Source organism: Bidens hawaiensis, unplaced genomic scaffold, assembly GCF_021521415.1.
Source record: "Bidens hawaiensis isolate Kalapana, Puna unplaced genomic scaffold, B.hawaiensis_p1.1 tig00009086_1, whole genome shotgun sequence".
Taxonomy (NCBI): Eukaryota; Viridiplantae; Streptophyta; class Magnoliopsida; order Asterales; family Asteraceae; genus Bidens; species Bidens hawaiensis.
The window spans coordinates 920,719-942,098 of NW_027491668.1; the positions used below are offsets into that span (position 1 = coordinate 920,719).

At 36.9% G+C, this 21,380-nt stretch overlaps 2 protein-coding genes and 1 pseudogene across 3 annotated transcripts; 2 read left to right on the top strand and 1 right to left on the bottom strand.

Moving 5' to 3' along the window:
- Positions 1-1,639: 1,639 nt before the first annotated feature.
- Positions 1,640-5,839, top strand: LOC143531202 (elongation factor Tu, mitochondrial-like; annotated as a pseudogene). The gene is made up of 12 exons (XR_013134987.1): positions 1,640-1,814; positions 2,430-2,508; positions 2,616-2,707; positions 2,795-2,869; positions 3,992-4,096; positions 4,184-4,274; positions 4,345-4,550; positions 4,659-4,742; positions 4,828-4,890; positions 4,970-5,032; positions 5,188-5,428; positions 5,544-5,839. The product of XR_013134987.1 is annotated as an elongation factor Tu, mitochondrial-like (transcript).
- Positions 5,840-6,292: 453 nt separating this feature from the next.
- On the bottom strand, positions 6,293-9,656 carry LOC143531183 (uncharacterized). The gene is made up of 5 exons (XM_077026529.1): positions 9,531-9,656; positions 8,216-8,396; positions 7,735-8,119; positions 7,119-7,175; positions 6,293-6,849 (listed from the first exon to the last, which is right to left on the bottom strand). Exons 1-5 carry the CDS (start codon positions 9,615-9,617, stop codon positions 6,351-6,353), a joined length of 1,209 nt encoding a protein of 402 aa, XP_076882644.1. The 5' UTR covers positions 9,618-9,656; the 3' UTR covers positions 6,293-6,350.
- A 5,732-nt stretch (positions 9,657-15,388) lies between these two features.
- Positions 15,389-19,558, top strand: LOC143531184 (BTB/POZ and MATH domain-containing protein 2-like). The gene is made up of 5 exons (XM_077026530.1): positions 15,389-15,762; positions 16,686-17,034; positions 17,775-18,051; positions 19,259-19,477; positions 19,510-19,558. The coding sequence occupies exons 1-4, from the start codon at positions 15,389-15,391 to the stop codon at positions 19,435-19,437; spliced, it is 1,179 nt and encodes a 392-aa protein (XP_076882645.1). The 3' UTR covers positions 19,438-19,477; positions 19,510-19,558.
- The last annotated feature ends 1,822 nt before the right edge of the window (positions 19,559-21,380 follow it).

Sequence of the window (21,380 nt, forward strand, 5' to 3'; positions counted from 1 at the left end):
TAGTTAAAGTCGCACTGCCTACATGACATTAACGTGGCGCTTTAACTTGACGTTTAAAGCTAAACAAACTAATATTTGTTGTTTTAAGCATGGGTGCTAAATAACCATTCAACTAACAATGATTCGAGTATCAACAAAGTTCACTATTAATTAATAAATATAAAAAACTACCCTTTTAACACAATATATAGTTCTTTGAATAATAATGGAGGGTCATTTCATAGAGAGTAACTTACATGGATAGTTTTATTGAAATTTCATCTTTTGTCATTAGGTTCAAGAATTTAGGGTATGGTCTTGTTGTTCACTCGACCTTCACGCTTTTAGTCTGTTTGGAAAATCTGTTAAGAGATAACCACCAAATTACCCTCATACTAAAATATAAAATTAAAATTTTATAACAAATAATAAATAATAATATGTATTAACTATATAATTTTAAAGACTACAATTCATGCAATATACTTTTAGTATATCTTTGAATTCTTTGTATATGTTCAATAATATTTTATATTTTTATACTTTAGTAACCTAATAATAACTTTTTAACCGAGGACTTATAACCACTTCCTCCGTCCTCTATCTTAGTAATTACCCTTCTACATGACCTCCATCTCCCAATTTTCATAAATTTGAATAGATTCGTGCCCTCCTCGCCCGCACACCTTGTCCCTAAGGGGGTGTTTGTTTTTTTTTTTTACAAAAGCTCTTCCTAACCTCTTTTGTCTGCGCTTTGCAGACATTACCCTCTGCAGACTGTTTGTTCTTAGAAGACGTTTCATTAAAGAATGTCTGCGCGTCCTCTTCTTGTTGCAGACTTTGACGTTACCCTTCTCACTTCCTAACATCTTCTCGTCTTTCTTTCAAGCTTTTTTTCATTATTGTGTAATTTTCATATTTCAGATTGATAATTTTTTTAACTTACATCCAACCTTACTATTAGTTTAGGTATAATGATTAGTTTAACATTCACCATTCTTGTAATTGTTCAATTATTATCAATTTTTTGTTGAAGAAAGTTTGCAGAAAAGTTTAGGTATAAGTGAAAGTTTGTAGAAAGGATTGATATAATGATAAAAAACAAACGGTATTCTTCTTGCATACTACAGATGCTCGGTCCACCTCTTCTTCCACAAAAGTCTGCAGATGTGATCCGCAAACTGCAGACATTTTACCTCTTAAAAAACAAATAACACCTAAATGTGCACTTCCCCTTCATTGACGTCCCCCAAACCATTCACCTCAGCACAAAATCACCGGTCTTATAAGTTGCAAAGCCTTTAAAATATATTGAATAAATAATAAAATAGTTCACACATTTATAAATTTTTTATATATACTCTTAGTAGATATATTTAGAGGTGGGCAAAAGACCGGTCAAACACCCGACCAAACCGATTCCTACCTGACCGGTTATTGACGTTTTTACCCATGATCTCGATTATTGAAAAATACCCAATTTATGAATTGTGGTGTCTCAACCTCAAGGTTTAAACTTAAATAAAGCCCACAACATACTCCTCCAGCTCATTTCCAAACCCTCAGCACTGACTGATCCGATCCGATCCGATCCCAACAATCCGTAAAACCCACCAAAACCCCATTCACCTCTGCAAACAAAACACTCTTGGTTCATTCAATGGCGTCTGTTGCGTTCAGAAACCCTAACTCCCGGCGGTTAATTCAAGTATCCTCTCAGTTACGCTCTTCTTGTCGAGGATCCCTCGTCCTCGCCTCTGGTCTCCCCACCACTGATTCGCTTTCCGGAAATGACACCTCACTCGCTGGTGGAGATCCATGGCCACTTTTACACGAACCTAAGTTTTTCTTATTATTAATATTTGTATAATTAATTACGCAAATACATTATTTGTATGTGAATATAAGCAGCTAGGTTGAACTGTGATCTAATGGTGCAAATTAGCAACCGCTCTAGGAGAACCTGTTTGCTAACCGATTCACATAGGATAATATTACTATTACAATAAGGTTCATTTCAATAGGTTATTATCGGTTAATTACCGAACCTAACCGGTTATATCTTAGGATTTTTTTCACTCAACAACCGGTTTCTGGCGGTTTTGACCGTTTGACCAACAACCGGGTTACAGTTGGTAACTGATATTCCAAATATTCTTTAACCGGTATTTGCACCTCTAATTGTTCAAATGATGCTTTATTATTTGTTTGCTTTCATCTAATTCTAGTTATTTGTTTGCCGTCTATAACAATTGTCATCAGCTGATTTCACTTATTTTTTTGGTCAATGGGACTGAACTTTAGTGCCGTACTATTAATTGAAACAAATTTGGAACTTGATTTGTGTGGCATGTTATGCGCTTTGTATTTCTGAATGATCATACTTTTGGTATACGTCACTTGTGTGTTTGCATGTTTTCTGTGGTGTGAAATGTGTGATTTTATTCTGTCAGGAAACCTCATGTTAATGTTGGAACAATTGGACATGTTGATCATGGAAAGACAACATTGACAGCTGCAATTACAAAGGTTGGAAGTTTTACATTCTCGCACTTAAAGCTTGTTCTTTCTGCTACTGAATCTTATTTATATTTGAGAAATTGATATTAATTGGCTAACTTATTTGTTCTTATTAGGTGCTGGCAGATGAAGGGAAGGCTAAAGCCATTGCCTTTGATGAAATTGATAAGGCTCCTGAAGAGAAAAGAGAGGAATCACAATAGCAACGGTTATATACTGCACCATTCTTCCCTATTTGATTCAGTTTTAGCAATGTGTGTTTCAGATACTTAATCCATCTTGTACGGTTATGCAGGCTCATGTGGAATACGAAACTGCTAAAAGGCACTATGCTCATGTTGATTGTCCAGGACATGCTGATTATGTTAAAGTAAGCCAAGTTTTATTCTTTTTTTATTTCAATGGGAAAATAATCAAGAGATCACTGATATTATTAAGTCCGCATATATTGGTGTATGTATTTTCTTGAACTTAAATTCTGTTTCATGGGTCAGTGTGTAATTTTTTTTACAATTTGAAGATGGATAGCGCCACAATGTGTTACAATCATGAATCACTTATATCTTTAGAAAAAGGTTCGTTTGTTGAAGGATTGCCACCTGCTAATTTTATTTTGTGTTTTACTTCATTTCATGCGTTGTATTTTCACCCCCATGAAGGTGTATTATACTATCATCACAGTAATAGTTTATATATAAGATTTGCTTGTTTTATCAAGAACTATAAAGTATCTGAAAGCTTTAGTTGATAGCATCAGCATAATTTTTCCTCGTTTCATTGGCATGTAAGAAATGTATTATATGCTTTATGTGGAATTTGTTTTCAAGTGGAACATAGTAAGGGTAATTAGTTTACATCTTTTCACTTCAGCGTGTTTTATATATTTCCCTGCTAACATGTGGTCCACATGATTTTCTTTTATTTAAAACCATCACGGTCAATGACTTAAGTGAGCACATGAGTGATTCTTTATAGTAACTAAAACTGTATATATTTTTTTATTATATAATAGTATTATAATGATTTGCATAAAGTGGAGCTAGGTGAGTAGGGGTTAGTGTGCATTATTTTGAGTGGGAATTATGCATTCCCGAAAGCTGTTTATATCAGTTTGTAAACTGAAATTTTCTATTGAACCGTATAAAATACAAAATTATAGAGTCAAATACTTAATGCGACAATATTTTGATAAAATTCATTTCTAAGTGAATAATTTCTTGAATGAATACAAACAGTTAGAGACAAATGTAGCTTCAAGATTAAAGAGAAAAGATAGTGATTACAAATTGACATAAAGCACCTAATCATGCTTAATTTTTTTTAGCGCTTAAGCCTTAATTCAGTAGTCATTTGCTAACAGAAGATGCAATTAAATGGACCTTTTTGTAGTTAATTTCATACCTAAGTATTTTGTTGGTTTAATTGTGTGAAATCTTTCACATTATAGCTATGTATACTCCTTGCAGTACTTAATGGATCTGTTTATTTGTAGAATATGATCACTGGAGCTGCTCAAATGGATGGTGGAATCCTTGTTGTTTCAGCACCTGATGGAGCCATGCCACAAACAAAGGAACACATCCTTCTTGCACGTCAGGTTTGTTACTTTTTATAATTTTATATTTATGTTTTACGCCAATCGTGGTTCTTACTGAAACTATAATTATTGTCAATGTCAATGCAGGTCGGAGTGCCATCACTTGTGTGCTTTTTGAATAAAGTTGATGCAGTTGATGATCCTGAATTACTGGAACTTGTTGAACTAGAACTCCGAGGTAAAAACTAGTCAGTTTCGCGTTCACTTAAACTATATGATGTATTTGATTAAATTTGTGATTATGGCAGAGCTTCTTAGTTTCTACAAGTTTCCAGGGGATGAAATCCCCATTGTGCGAGGTTCAGCCTTGTCAGCTTTACAAGGCACCAACGATGAAATTGGAAAGAATGCAATTTTGAAATTGATGGAAGCTGTTGATGATTACATTCCTACCCCTGAACGCCAAAAGGAGAAGGCATTCTTAATGCCCATAGAAGATGTTTTCTCAATTGCGGTATTTACTTTGATACTAAACCTATAAATTTTTCATATTATAAAACCTTTTTACTTTAGAAAAAGTAATATTCTGACATGCTGAATTGCTAATATATTATTTATCAAGGGACGTGGCACTGTTGCTACCGGACGTGTTGAACAAGGGACAATTAAAGTTGGTGAGGAAGTTGAGATCATGGGGCTGATGCAGGTTCACACATGGCATTTATTGGCTCTGTTTGTTTGAATATTTACTCTGTGCTAGTGCCTGCTTAATATTATTCTTTTACTTTTAGGGTCCGAAAAAAACTACTGTTACTGGTGTTGAGATGTTTAAGAAGAGTTTAGATCATGGAGAAGTAAGTGATTTGTCTTTCATAATACCTTAGATATCAAGCTTCATTGTTTTGCTGACTGCATTTTGTCTTTTTGTTCCAGGCTGGAGATAATGTGGGCCTTCTTTTACGTGGCATAAGTAGGACTGATATCCAGCGAGGACAGGTAATTGAATCGTTCGAGCCAAACTAAATTCTGGATCTTTTATTGAGCTTACTTAATGAAAGTGACCCGAAGTTCATACTAATGCTCACAAACTTTTAAATTTTTACAATTACTGAAACCAAGATCATCGTTTTAATAATATAGTTTTTGCACAGGTGATTGCGAAGCCCAATAGTGTAAAAACATACACAAAATTCGAGGCAGAAATCTACGTTCTTACAAAAGACGAAGGTGGGCGTCACACCGCCTTTTTCTCAAACTACAGACCGCAGTTTTATTTGAGGACAGCTGATGTAACGGGCAAAGTGGAGTTACCCGAAGATGTAAAAATGGTTATGCCTGGCGACAACGTGACTGCTGCTTTTGAACTTATTACCCCTGTTGTTCTTGAACCAGGTGTGTTTTTATTAAATAAATCTAAATTATTTAAAGGAAGTTTTGGAGGGTCAACCTTGGCCCGTTTGACCACTATAATGAGCTTTTCACACAATTCACTTATATGAATTTACAGGGCAAAGATTTGCGTTGAGAGAGGGGGGACGAACGGTGGGTGCAGGCGTGGTTTCGAAGGTGATAAGTTAATGAAAGGAAAAGTTGGTTTTTTATATTTTGTTCAATTGGAAGAGGTGAGATAATTTTGCAACATTTGTTTGTTGAAGATTATATTCAAGTGTTTTGCAAATTTGCATTTAAGTTTTAGTAGAATAATATTGGAAAACTCGATACGTAGCGAGGTAACAAAAGCTGAGCCTGTGACTGTTTGCTTGTAATTAAGATTTTGTGTTTTAAGGTTTTTCTGCATTGTAACAACATAATGTGAAAGGTGGTGGTGAATGTTGTATCCACTGCTTGTTAACACTTTATTTCACTCATGTAGTTCCTTTGACTAATTTATTTTTACCAAACTTATATATTAAATTAACCTCCAATGAACAATGAAATATATAATAAGCTCATTTAGACTTGCGAATCTAGTCAAGCTTGAAGACTTGATATGTGAAGTCCGAACTTGAGCTCATTTAACGAGCTCCAAATGGAAGGTTATGTAAAACTCAACTTGATTCAAGCTTTTATTAAGCCAATATTGAATAAATCATTAGCAGGTATACACAAGCGACTGTACCCATGGCAAAGTCACTTCTATACTTTACTATACTATAATCGGGAAAACAAGAATCATTGTCGTGATTTGTGACAAAACTTTGATCAACTTCATATCGAACGACACAGTTGTCTGAAGCATCAATTTCCCTATTTTACCCCCAACATTTACACCATGCCACATTTATATATTTTACATTAACTATTTTTATCTTGTTCAAGCAAGCCTCAAAACCATCACTGCCATCAATGCTGCAGCCCTGAAATATATTTCCTTAACACTTCTATCCAAACTCTTCATCATTTCCTCATCTTTCAAACCCGTTTTCTTATTCGAGTTCTTGCTAATCATCACAACCGTATCCCTCAAGCTGTTCACGGCCCACGAAAGCCACAACAGCCCGAGCCCAAGGCCCGTGTTGAAGATCTTTGAAGAACAAAATGCAACTCTGCCACTAGCTACTTTACACATAACCGAAAACAGAACCGCGATTCCTGTTCCCGCAATGCTGGCTGAGAATTGAGTTAGGAGGTTTGGTAGCACTGGGCCCGTTTTCTTTAGTAAGGGAATGGCAGATTTTCCGCTCCGGTTTTTGTCCACTATTATCGATAAGAGGCTTTCGCAGGCCTGACTGTAGTTACTTCTGTGTCTGATTGTTGTCTTGTTACGGGCCCCTTTCTTCTTTGGTGAAGGCTTCAGTTTGACTTTCTCCGGGCTGGGTTGAACAATATTATTATGTTTAGAAAACAAGAATCGTGTCGTAAACTTACAAAATGATGGGCACGTTCAGCTCGGTTTTTATGGTTTTGTTAATGTTGTTTTTTTCCTTTTACCCATTTGCCCATTAGCAATAAAATATACAACCCAACACATAGATGTGTTAAAATTGCAATTTTGACTTTCCGCATAGCCCGTTTGACCTCATAAGTCAAACTATTTAGAATTGGGCTGTTAAAAGTTATGATTTAAAATAAATAAGCGTACCTCTTTGGAGGAGCAACGATCACAGTTTCAAGCTCCACAGCAGAACCATAATCCAGCCTGTTAATGATAACATAATTTTAATTTAGTGAATATTTACGAGAATGTTGAAAGGGCAATCACGGCCCATTTACCCAAAACGGGCCAATTCAAGTTGTATTAACATTCCAATGGCAGCCAGATGAGCGAAATTTTAAACATGGCTAAAAAGAAAACCAAGTCAAACGGGTCATAAGTCACCCCGACCCGGCCCGACCCAAACGGACATGTTTTGACCGGTCACCAAATTACCCATTTTGACCAGAACCCTTCCTGACCCGTTATCCAACCTGCCCATTTTGCCATCTCTACAAATTACTGTGTTTGTGTTGATATACATGCATACTTGCCCATTTGACTCAAATTAAATCAAACATTTTCTCAGTCAACCCATTTTGACCGGAACCAAATCGAACCCTTTTTCAATCAACCCATTTTGACCCGAACCGGGTATGACCTGTTAGCTTACCCGCCCTGACCCAAAATGAACCTTTTTTTCAATGAGTCCGTTTTGACCCAAATCCAGTATAACCCGTTAGCTTACCCGACCCACACATTTTTCTATTGCATATGTACCTATTGAACTGCGGGTACCAATGACTTCCGCCAGCTAGTTGAACTCTTTGATAAATAAAACTCAGCAAGAACCGAAAGTATATCCTTCATCTCGGTTCGCATGCCCATTAACGAAACCCGTCCATCCTCGTGAATTGTAATTTCAGAAGGACGAACCAAATCACCAACAAAATCGATTAAACGTTCCCGGGAGTCAAAATCTGGGTCCTGATAGATAAGTTGAGAATTCATTTGACCCATATCAAGAACACTCGAGTTGTAAACGGCTGTCACGGGTTGAAGGCCCGTTAAGCCCGAAAGGGAAAACAGATCAGGCCCGTCTGTTCCTACTTCTGTTAATCCAGACTGTGAAAACTTGAAGCTCAAAAGTGTTGAGTTTGGACAACAATCTGTAGAAAACAGCCATGAAATTAACAAAAAAAAGATCTGTTAATAGCTAAATAATAAAAAATTGATTTTAACTAACAAAAGAGAGATTAGTGAACCTTGGATGTTGATGAGTGCAGGCTTTGTAATAGTCGGGTCAACCAGGTCAAGGTGATGGTTGGCATATAACCCGCTTAACAGCTTCGATGGGCCCGGATTCTGTTGCGGGCCCGTATATATACGACTTGATCGTGTCACATCATCACGTAATTCATAATTAGGCAAAAGATGTTGCAAGTCCTGCAGTAACGAAAGCTTTAAAACTAACGGGCAAAATTACAGTGACAAATTTACATGACATGAAAATAGTCAGATTTTGGGTTGTTAGTCATAACTCAAAATGGCATGTTTAACTAAACGGGTTATGTTTTGGTTGACTTGTTTAACCTGTTTCATTATAACGGTCGACCCACTAACCAGTTTAGCCCATGTTTTTACAACACAACAACCAGATTAACATCTTTACTATTTGATTATTACCCATCAATCTGTCAACCTGTTTAACACGTTTAGATAAATAGGTTAAATGGGTCATGTTCAGCTTACACAACTTTAAGTTTATGGACTAGGGTTCATGCTTTTTACACAAATAAAAAATGGGTAGCATCCAGTAAGGGCGTAAACAAACCAAGTCACTTGTGAGCTACTAAAGATCGGCTCGCTAAAAACTCGGATCGAGATGGGCTTAAACGAGCTCCGAATCTAAAAAAAGCTTGTTTAGTAAACAAACCCAAGCTTCACTTATCAAGCTCAGGCTCAGAAGCCTAAATGATCCCATTACTTATACAGTTTATTCAGTGTATTAAATATACATTTACATAATAATAATTATTATACATAAAATTATGATAAAAATAATTAAAAAACACAATAATATTATGTTATATGTAAAAAATTGCTTCATGTAAACTGACTAAACACGCGTAAGCGTGCTTTAACAACCAACATGTGTTTATACCTTTTCCGTTTGATACTTTTGTTTTCCTTGCGCATGAGGCCGTGTAGCTACTTAGTCGTGTTCAGCAGGTCATTAATTATGACCCCGAAGATCTATGAATGCAACTTTAAGACAACTTAGTTTTGTTATTCAAAAATGGCTAGCGGTGCAGCTTGTTGCCCGTTTGCCTTCCATTTCGATGCAAACGCTACTCTTCAATGAATGAAACGTGCATTTGAAACTAAAAAAAAAATTGAAAAAAAAAATGTAAACGGGCCGAGCTTGAAAAACTACTTACCAACTGAGCTCGAGCTCCCGTAAGTTGTAAGTTAAACAAGCTTGGGCTCAGCTCGTTTACGGTTTACATTCCAAGTATCCAAACAATTCATCAAAACAGACCTACTATGAAACAATAGAACATGAAAACTAAAATTCACCTTTGGTATTCCATTAAATCCTTGTTCTGGACCAAAGACTAGAGTTGGAAGATAGCCATTAGTGGCCATTACATATAGCTTCAACATGAGTTATTATTAAACTCAAAAATCCAATTTCTGATGTGTGAAATTAATTCACAAATTGTTACATTTTTGTACTAACACATAGGATGAAGATTTTCTTGGGGTTTTGATTGGTGAGGAAAAAAAGATTGGTAATTTATAATTGGGAATTATGTGATCCAATTAAAATAATATTAGTTATGTTAGAATTTAAATCTTGTGGCTTGGGGGTGTCCAAATGGAATCTAAATAATGGTGCCAAGTAGTTGTTTGTGGACTATGAATGGGTAAGAGATATTAGGCTGAGGGGTGTGGGGGGCGCGAGAGGGGGCGTGAGTGGGGGCGCCATCCAATAATATTGTGACGTGTGGCAGAGAGAGAAACTTGATAAGATGGGTATTGGTAGTGGTGATAGCGCCCCGGGGCATGGTGTGGAGGGGCGCGAGAGGGGGCGCGAGCGGTTTATTTTTTTATTTTTTTATAAATGTATTAAAAAAACGTATTATTAAAAAAACAAGTAATTATTTAAACAAACACACATTAATTAAAAAAACACATTAATATATAAAAAAAATTAAAGTACTAAAAAATTAAAAAAACACATTAATTAAAAAAAATTAAAAAAACACATTAACATTATTCTTATTCTTCGGCTTCGTCTTCTTCGATCAACCTCTTCCGGATACGTTCCTTTTGTTTTTCCATCAGCATTTGGTCGACCGGATTTAGGTGGCTGAAGTCTCTTGCAAGGAAGTCCAAATCTCTCATTCTTTTTTTTTCCTTTTTGTCAACAGAGACCACCTCCAGGGTTTTGTTGAATTTATTGAGGGATTCAACAAGATCGTTGATGTTTACGGCTTCCCCCTCAGCCGGTTTTTTCCCCCTGGCGTCCCTTCCCAATGGCCGCCTCCTCGGCGGTGAAGACGTTTCCTCCCCCGCAACGTTTAGGTCGAATCCAACCCGGCAATCCGACCCGTCCGTTGTGCTGTACGCTCCAGACGAACTAGTTTTAGTCCGTTTCGGCCCTACTTCCGCATCAAGGTCCGGCGCCACCAGCTCAACCCACTTGGCACACCTTCTCAACCTCTCCCACAACTTTACACCGTCCCACGTCTTCACCGCCCCATACCTCCGCAGGCACTCCTGCTTCCACTCTTCGACAGTGAAATTATAGACCGCCAAATCGTCACTGCCACTTGGTCTCATACGACCGGCGTTCCTGTTGAACAGATTAGTAAACAAGCCGACAAATTTTCTAATTTCGGTCCACCGACCCGAAATCATATCGGGATTCCGCTCTGTACTCCCAACGAGCGAATAGAACGTCTCCCTAACCTTTGTCCAAAAGACCTTGCTCTTTTGGTAGTCGGCTGCAAAATTATGTAAATAAATTTGTAAGTCATTTAACTTTTTTATTTAACTTTTTATTTACAATCATTTTTAAAAACGTTAAAACAATTACCGCAACGCCGATCCTCAGAAATGGCTATCCAAGCCCGACACAGGGCTTCCTTCTCATCCGATGACCACGGAGTGATTTTCCGTTTCGCCCTTCCGGTCGAAGCCGAACCCGACCCGTCCGTTGCAAGTTGTTTTTTCCGGTGGACGCGTCTTCTTTGTCCCGCAGCTTCACCTTCTGGTTCCGGTTCTTGTGTCTCCGGAACTACAAAGTTAGGAGACGGTTGCATGTTGGATGGTTGAAAGCCGGATGATTGTTGCGACCCCGAATAAAACATCGGTTGTTCCGGTGCCGACCATAAATCGTCGTAAGGGTAATCTGAATCTAGGTTTGGGTACCAATTTCCAGACATGTTTTTAAAAAAAGGTTTCGAAGATAGGGTGATTTTGGGTTTTGGGTGTGGTGTGTGATATTCGTTTTGGTTGTAGTATGTGAGAATGGTTGTGTTTGATATGTATTGTGATATATGTATTGTGATATATATAGATGATTTTGTTAAAAAAAAAAAAATATTTTTATTCATTATTAAAGCCTTCCAACGGCTCTTTCCCATTTCCCACAGCCACTCACGCGCGCGAGCCTCCTGGCGCCTGCCTCGTTTTCCGCTCTCGCGCCCCTCTCGCGCCCCTCTCGCGCCCCGGTGGTGTGGCTCTCGCGCCCCGGGGCGCTATCGAAGTCCCTCACGCGCCCTGACTAGCGCTCCGCACCCCTCAGCCTTAGGGTTGATAATATTGTACTTGTGGTAGGAATGTAGATTAGGCATGGGAATTTGTCTATGTGGTATAAAGATGTGACAAATATATGAAATTAAATTTGTGGGTTCTAGGTTAGTCTATAAGTTTGTGTGGGTGAGTTTTAGGTCGAGTCCGTAAACATGTTTAGCTAAATCAGTTATTACGGTTAATGATATTGCTAGTAGATTAGGGTCGAAAGCTTTTCACGCGATACAAATATTGACAAGAATTTAAAATTAAATTTGTGGGTTTTAGATTAGTGGTTTCGGTCACATACTTGACCATATCTGTATTTAGAATCTGTATCATATGTTTATATTTTTATCATCACAAACTAAAGAGTAAATTTCACATTATGTACGCACTAACAATACAAATTAATGGCCAGGTCCCACACTTTGTAACTAACCCCTGTAAAGCAATGTTGTTGAGACTGGACTGAACCGGACCGGACCAGACTGGCCGGTCGAACCAGTCCGACCGGGATTCTGTCCATGATGCCCTCTCTTTAATTATTCAGGACCATGACATCCTTTTATTAATCATTATCACGGCATCCTTTCTATAGTATGCTAGTTAGACTAATGTTTTACATAGCTAAACGTAGCTTTGGAAAGTGCGTAACTACTATTTTACTGTGACATCCCACATCGCTTGGGGAGGAGAATTAAGCCTTCTTTATAAGGAGGTGGATACCTTCCCCATCATAACGCATTCTGGGCGCTTAATGGTAGTGGATGAGAGGAGAACTCCACAGTTAAGTGTGCACAGGTGGAAGTAGTATCAGGATGGGTGACCTCCTAGGAAGTCTTCACCTGGGCAACCAAAAGCAAATCCGTGATGCGATGGTGGTACCTCCCGGCCAAAGCGGACAATATTATGGTGCGGCGGTAGCTTAACTGTTACAAATGGTATCAGAGCCAGGGCCGGACCGGTGGTGTCAGGTCTCGCGAGAACGCTGGACCCCTAGGGGGGGTGATTGTCACACCCCAACCTAAGACAGAAATGCCGGGGCATGATCCGATTGCTCACAGCTCGAAGATACTATCATATATATAAATGACAATATTTAATTAATTATTTTATTCAAATAATACACACAATATCCAAATATAACAAAACAATTCAAATACACAAATATAAGCTCAAATAACGATTATCCTGTCTACGTGTCCAAACTTCAATCTTCAATCAAGCAACCTGCATATGCGTAGAAAATGGAGTTTGTCAACAACACATGTTAGGTGAGATGATCATCAATTTTGACACAACAAATAATATATATATATATATATAAATAGATAATTGATAAATGATAAGTGATAAATGCACAAACCAACCATGTGATAATAATCAATCAAATCATAACAAAACATGTATATAACCAAATCGCGCTAGTGTGCCAATGAATCGTTGCCAAGCAAATCGGGCATTGATTACAATGACTAAAATTGTCGGTTTACCTTTGTTTAAATATTAAAGGTTAAGACTTGTTTATTATGAAATAGCTATTTTAGGAAACCAAATAATCAATTAATGACAAAATCGGGTATAATAACTTAAAGATTTCGATTTTGACAACATTAAAACGAAATTTAAATGTTTTATAACATTTTACATATCTTGGAGCTTAAATTTTGTTAATTTAATCAAAAACAGGGAAGAATTGACAAAACTAGTCCTTGTAGTTCCTGAAAATGCGATTTTTAGCCGTTTTAAGCGATTTTAAAGGTTTCTAAGGGCTATTTGGCATAATTGAAAGTTATGAAATTATAAAATAAATTAAACCAAGTTAAATACCAATAAATACAAGTTTTAAATAGTTCGAAAGATCCGAATTACGTTCTCGAATCGGTTTAAACAAATACAAAAAAATCCGAGATGTTACATGGATTGTGACATCCCACATCAGTTGGGGAGGAGAATTAAGCCTTCTTTATAAGGAGGCGGATACCTTCCCCATCATAACGCGTTTTGGACGCTTAATGGTAATGGACGAGAGGAGAACTCCACAGTTAAGCGTGCACAAGTGGAAGTAGTATCAGGATGACTTCCCTCCTGGGAAGTCTTCACCTGGACAACCAAAAGCAAATCCGTGAGGCGATGGTGTTACGTCCTGACCAAAGCGGACAATATTATGGTGCGGCGGTAGCTGGGCTGTTACATTTACGCACTATGTTACTAAGCATTGGATTTACGTTGATTATACAACTTGGTTCTTTTCTAACACTATTATTTATTTTTTCTTTTGTCTTCTTTTTGTTTATATATTTAGATCACCTTACAAGTCCCATATATTAAATGCCTACATCAGGTCCCTTACTAGTCGTGTTTTATTGTTAGACCTTTACTAGTCTAGTCTTATAATTCATATTTCCATCTTTTTATTATCATATGTTTTATACATTTTGCAAACGTGGCTCACGGTTCGTGAATGCATAAGAATACGTATGCCTGAAGACACGGACCGTAAAGATGACCACATGATCCATGTGATCGCCTGTGCAAAGTGCAAACACACTTTTGTTCATTGTTTATCCACAACTTGGTTTTCTCGATGACCATTTTAACACTTCAAAAACAGCTATAATTATACTTGGGTATCCCTTTTTACTGCCTTTTGAGGTTCAATAACATAAACATGACACTAAACTTATAAAACTAACAAGTAAACATCAATGCTTACCTCAAACTAGCTTAATACTAGGTTATGATGGCTCCAAAGACTTTTAGATGTTTTGGACAAAATCTCAACTTGCTTGTTGATCACTTGGATGAAGAACAAAACTTACTTCTACAAAAAGAACAAGAATAATACTTCAAGAGCATCAAGAATACTTGATTTTTGAGTGATATCAAATATAAAAATGATTTAGGACGAGCGAGTGCATGAAATGATCGTCCTAGGATCACTTTTATAGGGCAAAACTACTTGGATATCGATTAACAGGTTGCTGCCACGTTAACATCGTGCTATAAGAAAATGGTACCATAAGAATTTCACTAACAATGTATTTAACTATAAAAGTAATTAGTGAAATATGGGTACTGTAATTTAACAAGTGTTTTACCCGGTAAGCGGTGGTAAAACACAGGCGTTGAGGCGGTAAGTCGACGTGAATTCGGTCGGTTTCGGTTACGCTCGTTACTGTAACGAAACGAAACTAAAACAAAAAAAATTATAAAATTTGAGGTGGACCAATGGGGTGGTTTCGGTTGGTAAAACTCGGGCATTGGTAAAACACGAACGTTAAGGCGGTGGCCGGTGAGTCTGCGCAAATCTGGTCGGTGAATTAAAACAAAAACAAAAACGACATTCGGTCAGTTTTCGTTACGATACCAGAACAAGAACAAAATGTAACGAGTTTACGCGAATGCTATCGGTTTCTGTCATGTTGGTTACAGCACCTCAACCTAAAAATCACAAAAACAAAATTGCATTCGGTCGGTTTTTGTTCCATACGTTCAACCCCCCGTCTATTTAATATAACCCCCCATCCCGCAATAATAACAATAACTCATCTATTACCATCTGCGTTGAATTGAATATTTCATTTCAACCCAAACCCTAGCCCCAAATTCGACCAAATTGCGGTTAAATTATGGGCCAGCCGTCTACCGAACCATCCACATCGACATCGGTCACCGAAACGGTGAACGGCGAGCACGATTTCCGGATCTCGGGTTACTCATTTTTAAAGGGTTTAGGGATCGGTAAATACGTGGCGTCTGATACATTTAACGTTGGTGGGTATTCATGGGCGGTGTATTTTTACCCGGATGGCAAGAGTACCGAGGATAACGCCAGTTATGTGTCCTTGTTTATTGCCTTGGCGAGTGACGGCTCGGATGTTCGGGCTCTGTTTGAGTTGACTTTGATTGACCAGAGTGGGAATGAGAGGCATAAGGTTCATAGTCATTTCGGTAGAGCCTTGGAGAGCGGCCCGTATACGCTTAAGTATCGGGGGAGTATGTGGTAAGATGAATGATTTATTGGTTGATTGTGTTTGAATGGTTTGATTAGAATGATGTAATTATAGTTGTTAACAAAAGTTGCACTTTTTACGGCTACGATAACTTTACTGAAGTTGACTGATGTGACAGGGCGGTCATATGGCCGGTATGAGGCGTGTATGATATGTTATATATGGCTATATGGCTCATATGACAATATACAGCCTATTTGATATGTGGAAAGATGACTGCTTTATTGGTTGATTGTATTTGAATTTTGGGTGGTTTGATTAGATTGATGCATTTAAAGTACATGCAGGGTTTCAATCCTGCAGTAGGCGGATTTAATAGTAGAATATTAGATCAACTGAGACACACCACTTGCAAATCATACGGCCCATATAAGGTTATACGGGCCCTTTTGTATAGCCTTATACGACCCATATGGTGTGAGGAAATGGTTACACAGGCTCTTATGAAACTAAAATATGGATTTATTTGAGCCCGTATGATAGTGAAAAAAGGCTATACGAGACCGTTTTAGGAGGTCTGCAAAAGTTACACCGCCTGTTTAACCTTATACAACCCATTTTACTCGGCTGGAGTTGACTGATGTGACAGTATACTACCCGTATAAAGTTATAGTCCGTGTGATAAGTGGGCTTTGGCGTATAGCATCACCCTTATCAACCTGTTAGGATTGAATTTTGTGTTTTTGTTCAAGTTTTATTTTAAATCCGTTCTCTGTGATTTATCTGTTTTGTTTGCTTAGTTGGGAAGATGAATGGTGACTTAGTTGCATAATCTGTTTGTTTGTTCAGTTTTTTAGTCATGATGTGTTTATAAACAAATGATTATTATTTGATAATGACAGTAAACATGTTTTGAGTGTTTCATGTAATACAATAAACCCATATTGACGCATTTATTTGTGAAATATCACAGGGGATACAAGCGTTTTTTCAAAAGATCTACTTTAGAATCATCAGACTATCTAAAAGACAACTGCCTTCAAGTTCATTGCTGTGTTGGCGTTGTCTGGTCCCACACAGAGGGTCCTAAATCCTACTCTATTCATGTGCCCCCTTCTGATATCGGGCAGCACTTCGGGCAGCTTCTTGAGTGTGGAAAGGGCAACGATGTTTCCTTTGAAGTAAATGGAGAAACCTTTGCTGCCCATAAACTGGTTCTTGCAGCCCGCTCACCAGTTTTCCGGGCCCAACTTTTTGGCCCAATGAAAGTCCCAAATGCTGATTGCATCAAAGTTGAAGACATTGAAGCCCCTGTATTTAAGGTTTTTTTTTTCAAATATTTTAATGGTATTTATGGGTTAATGGGCTGGACTTGGTTCAATCCACCCAAAGCATTTGTTTCCAAAGTTTTTATTTTTTATAAATACCTATGATATCTCAATAATAATCTACTTTTTTTTATAAATAAAGTGATATAAGAGGGTTTATGTGTTGAAAAAAAATAGTTATGTTAGATTTGTAACCTATTTAATTAGGCCTATAAAGAACCAAATGTTTAGTGAACCGTTAGACAGGAAGTTCATTTAATATGCGAAGAACATGAACACGAAGACATGTTCCTTTCATTCATTTGTGTTCACTTATGTACGCTCACTTATGTCTGTTCCTTAACGTTTGTTTAAAGATTCATTAAGTTTATTTGCCACTACTAATATTAATATTAATTTAAAATCAATTTGATTTTCATAATTTAAAACTTTTAAGTTCAATTTTAAATCAATTGGATATCTTTGCTTGTATTTTAAAACGATGTATGTAACGTAAAGATGATGGTGTTTTAGGCTTTAATTTGGATACTCACCTTTGCTTTTAGTTGGTGTTCATATATGTTCAGTTATGTGTTCGTGAATTGTCAATCTAGTATATTAACGAATGAACACAAACAAACATGAACACATCCATTTTCTTATTGAACGAGCGCGAATAAGCTGTGTTTGTTCAGTTTGTTTGCAGGCCTATATCTGACTCATCTGATCTGTTTCTGTAATGTTGGTTTTTGCAGGCATTACTTCATTTTATGTACTGGGATAAACTGCCTGACATGGAAGAGTTAACGGGCCTGAATACAAAATGGGCTTCAACATTGATGTATCAGCATTTGCTTGCAGCTGCTGACCGATACGGGTTAGAGAGGCTTTGTATGTTATGTGAATCTAATCTTTGTGAAGATGTTGCGATTAATACAGTTGCCACAACATTAGCATTGGCTGAACAACATCATTGTCTTCAGTTGAAATCCGTGTGTCTTAAGTTTGTTGCTTTGCCTGAGAATCTCAGAGGTAAAATAAATGCATCTGTTAATATGATTAACTAAGTAGTCTAGTTTTTTTTTTTTTTTGAAGAAAAAGAAACTAGGAGGTTATATGGATCAAAAATAGATGTTGGGCTACTTTTTCGCCCGTTTGCTCTTTTGACCCATTTTCATTTTGAATCTGGAGGTCACGGGTTCGAGTCGTGGAAACACCCTCTTGCATAAATGCAGGGTGAGGATGCATGCATCGGGTCTGAGTCGGCCCGACACTCTCTGGATTTTGCGCATGTGGGAGCCTTGTGCACCTGGTTTGCCCGTTTCTTTTCTACTTTACCAATTTGATCCTTTGGTGAAAATAACCAGCTCATAAGCATGTGGTTGGATTGATGACCGAAACTTGTTTACAATGCTTAAGGGTAATCGTGTAGAGGATTTGCGGCCCATATTTTTATTTGTGAAAAAATATCAACCCTAACTCCCGCACACTTAAATACTCATTTATTTAAATGGGCCAAACGGGTAGTAATCAAATTGTAAGCGTGTTAATCGGGTTGGTGGGCTGTAACAAGTGGGTTAAATGGGTTGGTGAGTTGACCTGTTTAATTATTAAAATGGTTAAACATGTGAATCTAAACACGGCCCATTTTGCTATGCAGGTCAACACAAACATGACCGTTTGACCATTTTATTAAAAATGCCGTGTTGATGGGTAGTAATCAAGTTGTAAGCGTGTTGGGTGGTTAAAAATGGATTAAACGGGCCATAATTGGGCTGACCTGTTTAAATCACCAAGTGGGTGGGTTGACCTGTTAAATTAATAAGGTTAAACAAGTCAACCTGAACAAGACCCGTTATTAAACATGTCAACTCAAACACGACCCGTTTTAATTAAGGTCAACTCTTACACGACCTGTTTAATTAAACAGGTCAACTCAAGCCTCAAACACAACCCGTTCTTTAAACGGGTTAGGTACATTAACCCAAAATTCGTTTATTTCTTGTCGAGTTGTGTTGGATATTGCCACCCTCGATATAAGTGATGCATTCTATTTGTACGGGGCAAAAAGGGTGGGCAACTTTTGGCGGACCAAAAAACGGGTCGAATCAACTCTTTTTTTTTTAAACTATAGCTAGTAAAGTGAGCATATGTTATACGCAGTTACATAAACTTTCATTTCTTGTCTTTTTTAATCAGCATATGACTAAATTATAAATCTAAAACTTCTGTTGTTCAGCTGTGATGCAGACAGACGGTTTTGACTACTTAAAAGAAAGCTGCCCGCATGTGTTGACTGAGCTACTGGAACACGTGGCCAGAAACAACGAGCATTCTCTAGCGGTTTGCAGTCACCCAAATGCGATCATACTGGATGGAAGTGACGTTCATGGTAGACGGGTTAAACCAAGACTGTAACTGTACACCTTGTTCTAGCCTTAGAAACAAATGTAAACCTGTGTCTGTTACTTAGTGTTGATTGTGAGAAAGGTTTGACTCGTTTGTTTGTGTTTTTGGACATTTTAAGGTTGTTATACATATGTTGTGTCTGAACTGCTCATGGAATGCCAGGGGTTTTCTCATCCATTAAACCATCTGTTGTTTTTTGCCTGTTAACCGTGTTAGAGATCACAATCTCGACTTCAAAAAATTGCTCTCTATTTGGTTATGTTTGATCTCAGACAAAGTCTAATGAGTTAAGCTATTTAAAGAATTGAAATGTAAATGTATATAAGATTTTGGTTATTGGTGTAGTAGTGTAGTTATGCCTGACCAAGTTAGAAGTACTTGGAATAGTTTTTAAGCATATAGAAAATATCATTAGCTTTCAACTATATAGACTACTAAATTTCAATGATTTTCAACCTTTAAGCAATTCTTCTATAAATATTAAAATTAAGAGAATTAAATAGAACATGAAGCTTGATTACTGTTGTTGATCCCATTGGGTATTTTATTGGAGAAATAATTTATTATTTGTGAGGTAAATAGGGCATTGTCATGTTTTTTAGCTGTTGAAATTATCCTATTTTTTTTTTTTATCATGGTTATTTACAACATTTGATGCCTATCTTTATGTTGTAAGCTAAGTTTAGGTTGTAATCGTGTATTAGGCATGGGACACATATGTGTTAGATAGTAGGCTAAAAACGGTTTGACTCAAAAACAAATTAACTTATATGAGTTAACCTGTTGCGGTGAATACAATAGCTAGTGGATGATATTTATAAATGTTTGAACAACTAGCTTTTGAACTCGTGTATTAAATGAGATTTGCTAAATAATAAAAATAAATAAAGTACCTTTTTTTAAAGAAATAAACAAATTAAAGGTAAGAAGAAAATAAAATATATACTACAAATAGTAAGAAGTCTATAATCTCAAATTTAGAAATTAGAATGAGATGAACCATTACAAGTTTACAACAATATGCAACATTTATGAAAGTTGTTTTGGCTCATTACTCATGGTTCATCTCATTCTAATTTCTAAATTTGAGATTATAGACTTCTTACTATTTGTAGTATATATTTTATTTTCTTCTTACCTTTAATTTGTACAATATACAACATTTATGAAAGTTGTTTTGGCTCATTACTCATGGATAACTATAATGAATGAGATGAGAGATTAGAAAATTAGAAAGGAAATTATAACTCATTTGTCAAAATTGTATTGACCCATTACCCATGGATATGTAGGATAAATAAGATGAGGAATTAGAAAATTATAAAGGAAATTATAACCCATTTATCAAAATTATTTTGACCCGTGACCAATGGATAAATATGAATGAGATGAAAGATTAGAAAGGAAGTTATAACCCATTTAACAAAAAGGTTTTGCCCATAACCCATGGATAGATAGAATGAATGAGAAGTGAGATTAGACCAAGAATGAATGTGGGATTGTCATATCATCCTCATTATCTTCTTTTATTAGTAAATTTAGATTTAGATTAGATAATACCATATATTGTAATTAGGGTTATTAATTTGGATCTTACAAGAGTGTCTCCTCTTGTTTGGTTCAGGGATTGTGGGCTTGTTATGGGTCAGGCTACGTTGAAGGCTGAATCGGGCAAAGTTGTTAAACACGAGAAAACTTGTTTAGAGAATCAACATGTGTTTTCCCCATTTGCTTTTGATACATTTGGTATTCTGGCCTCGGAGGCTATGAATTCTTTTAGCAGGGTTCGGCTAGTCGTGCATTGTACTTTTTGGGCTCCTAAGTCCCAAAGCTTCGCTTTTAGTAGGAACAGCTTTGCAATTCAAAAGGGTTTTCTGGGCAGCTTGTTGCCCGTTTGCATGCCACTTTATTGTAATCGTTGTGAGTTTAAAGAGAAATATATATAGATAGGG

Excerpts from the sequence above, each read along its gene's own strand:
- LOC143531183 (XM_077026529.1), bottom strand. The coding sequence starts at position 9,617 with ATGTTGAAGCTATATGTAATGGCCACTAATGGCTATCTTCCAACTCTA. Across the intron at positions 8,397-9,530 it reads GATTTAATGGAATACCAAAG|GACTTGCAACATCTTTTGCC; the intron begins GTGAATTTTAGT and ends TCGTTACTGCAG. Across the intron at positions 7,176-7,734 it reads TCATTGGTACCCGCAGTTCA|GCTGGATTATGGTTCTGCTG; the intron begins ATAGGTACATAT and ends TATCATTAACAG.
- LOC143531184 (XM_077026530.1), top strand. The coding sequence starts at position 15,389 with ATGGGCCAGCCGTCTACCGAACCATCCACATCGACATCGGTCACCGAA. Across the intron at positions 15,763-16,685 it reads AAGTATCGGGGGAGTATGTG|GGGATACAAGCGTTTTTTCA; the intron begins GTAAGATGAATG and ends GAAATATCACAG. Across the intron at positions 18,052-19,258 it reads TTTGCCTGAGAATCTCAGAG|CTGTGATGCAGACAGACGGT; the intron begins GTAAAATAAATG and ends TCTGTTGTTCAG.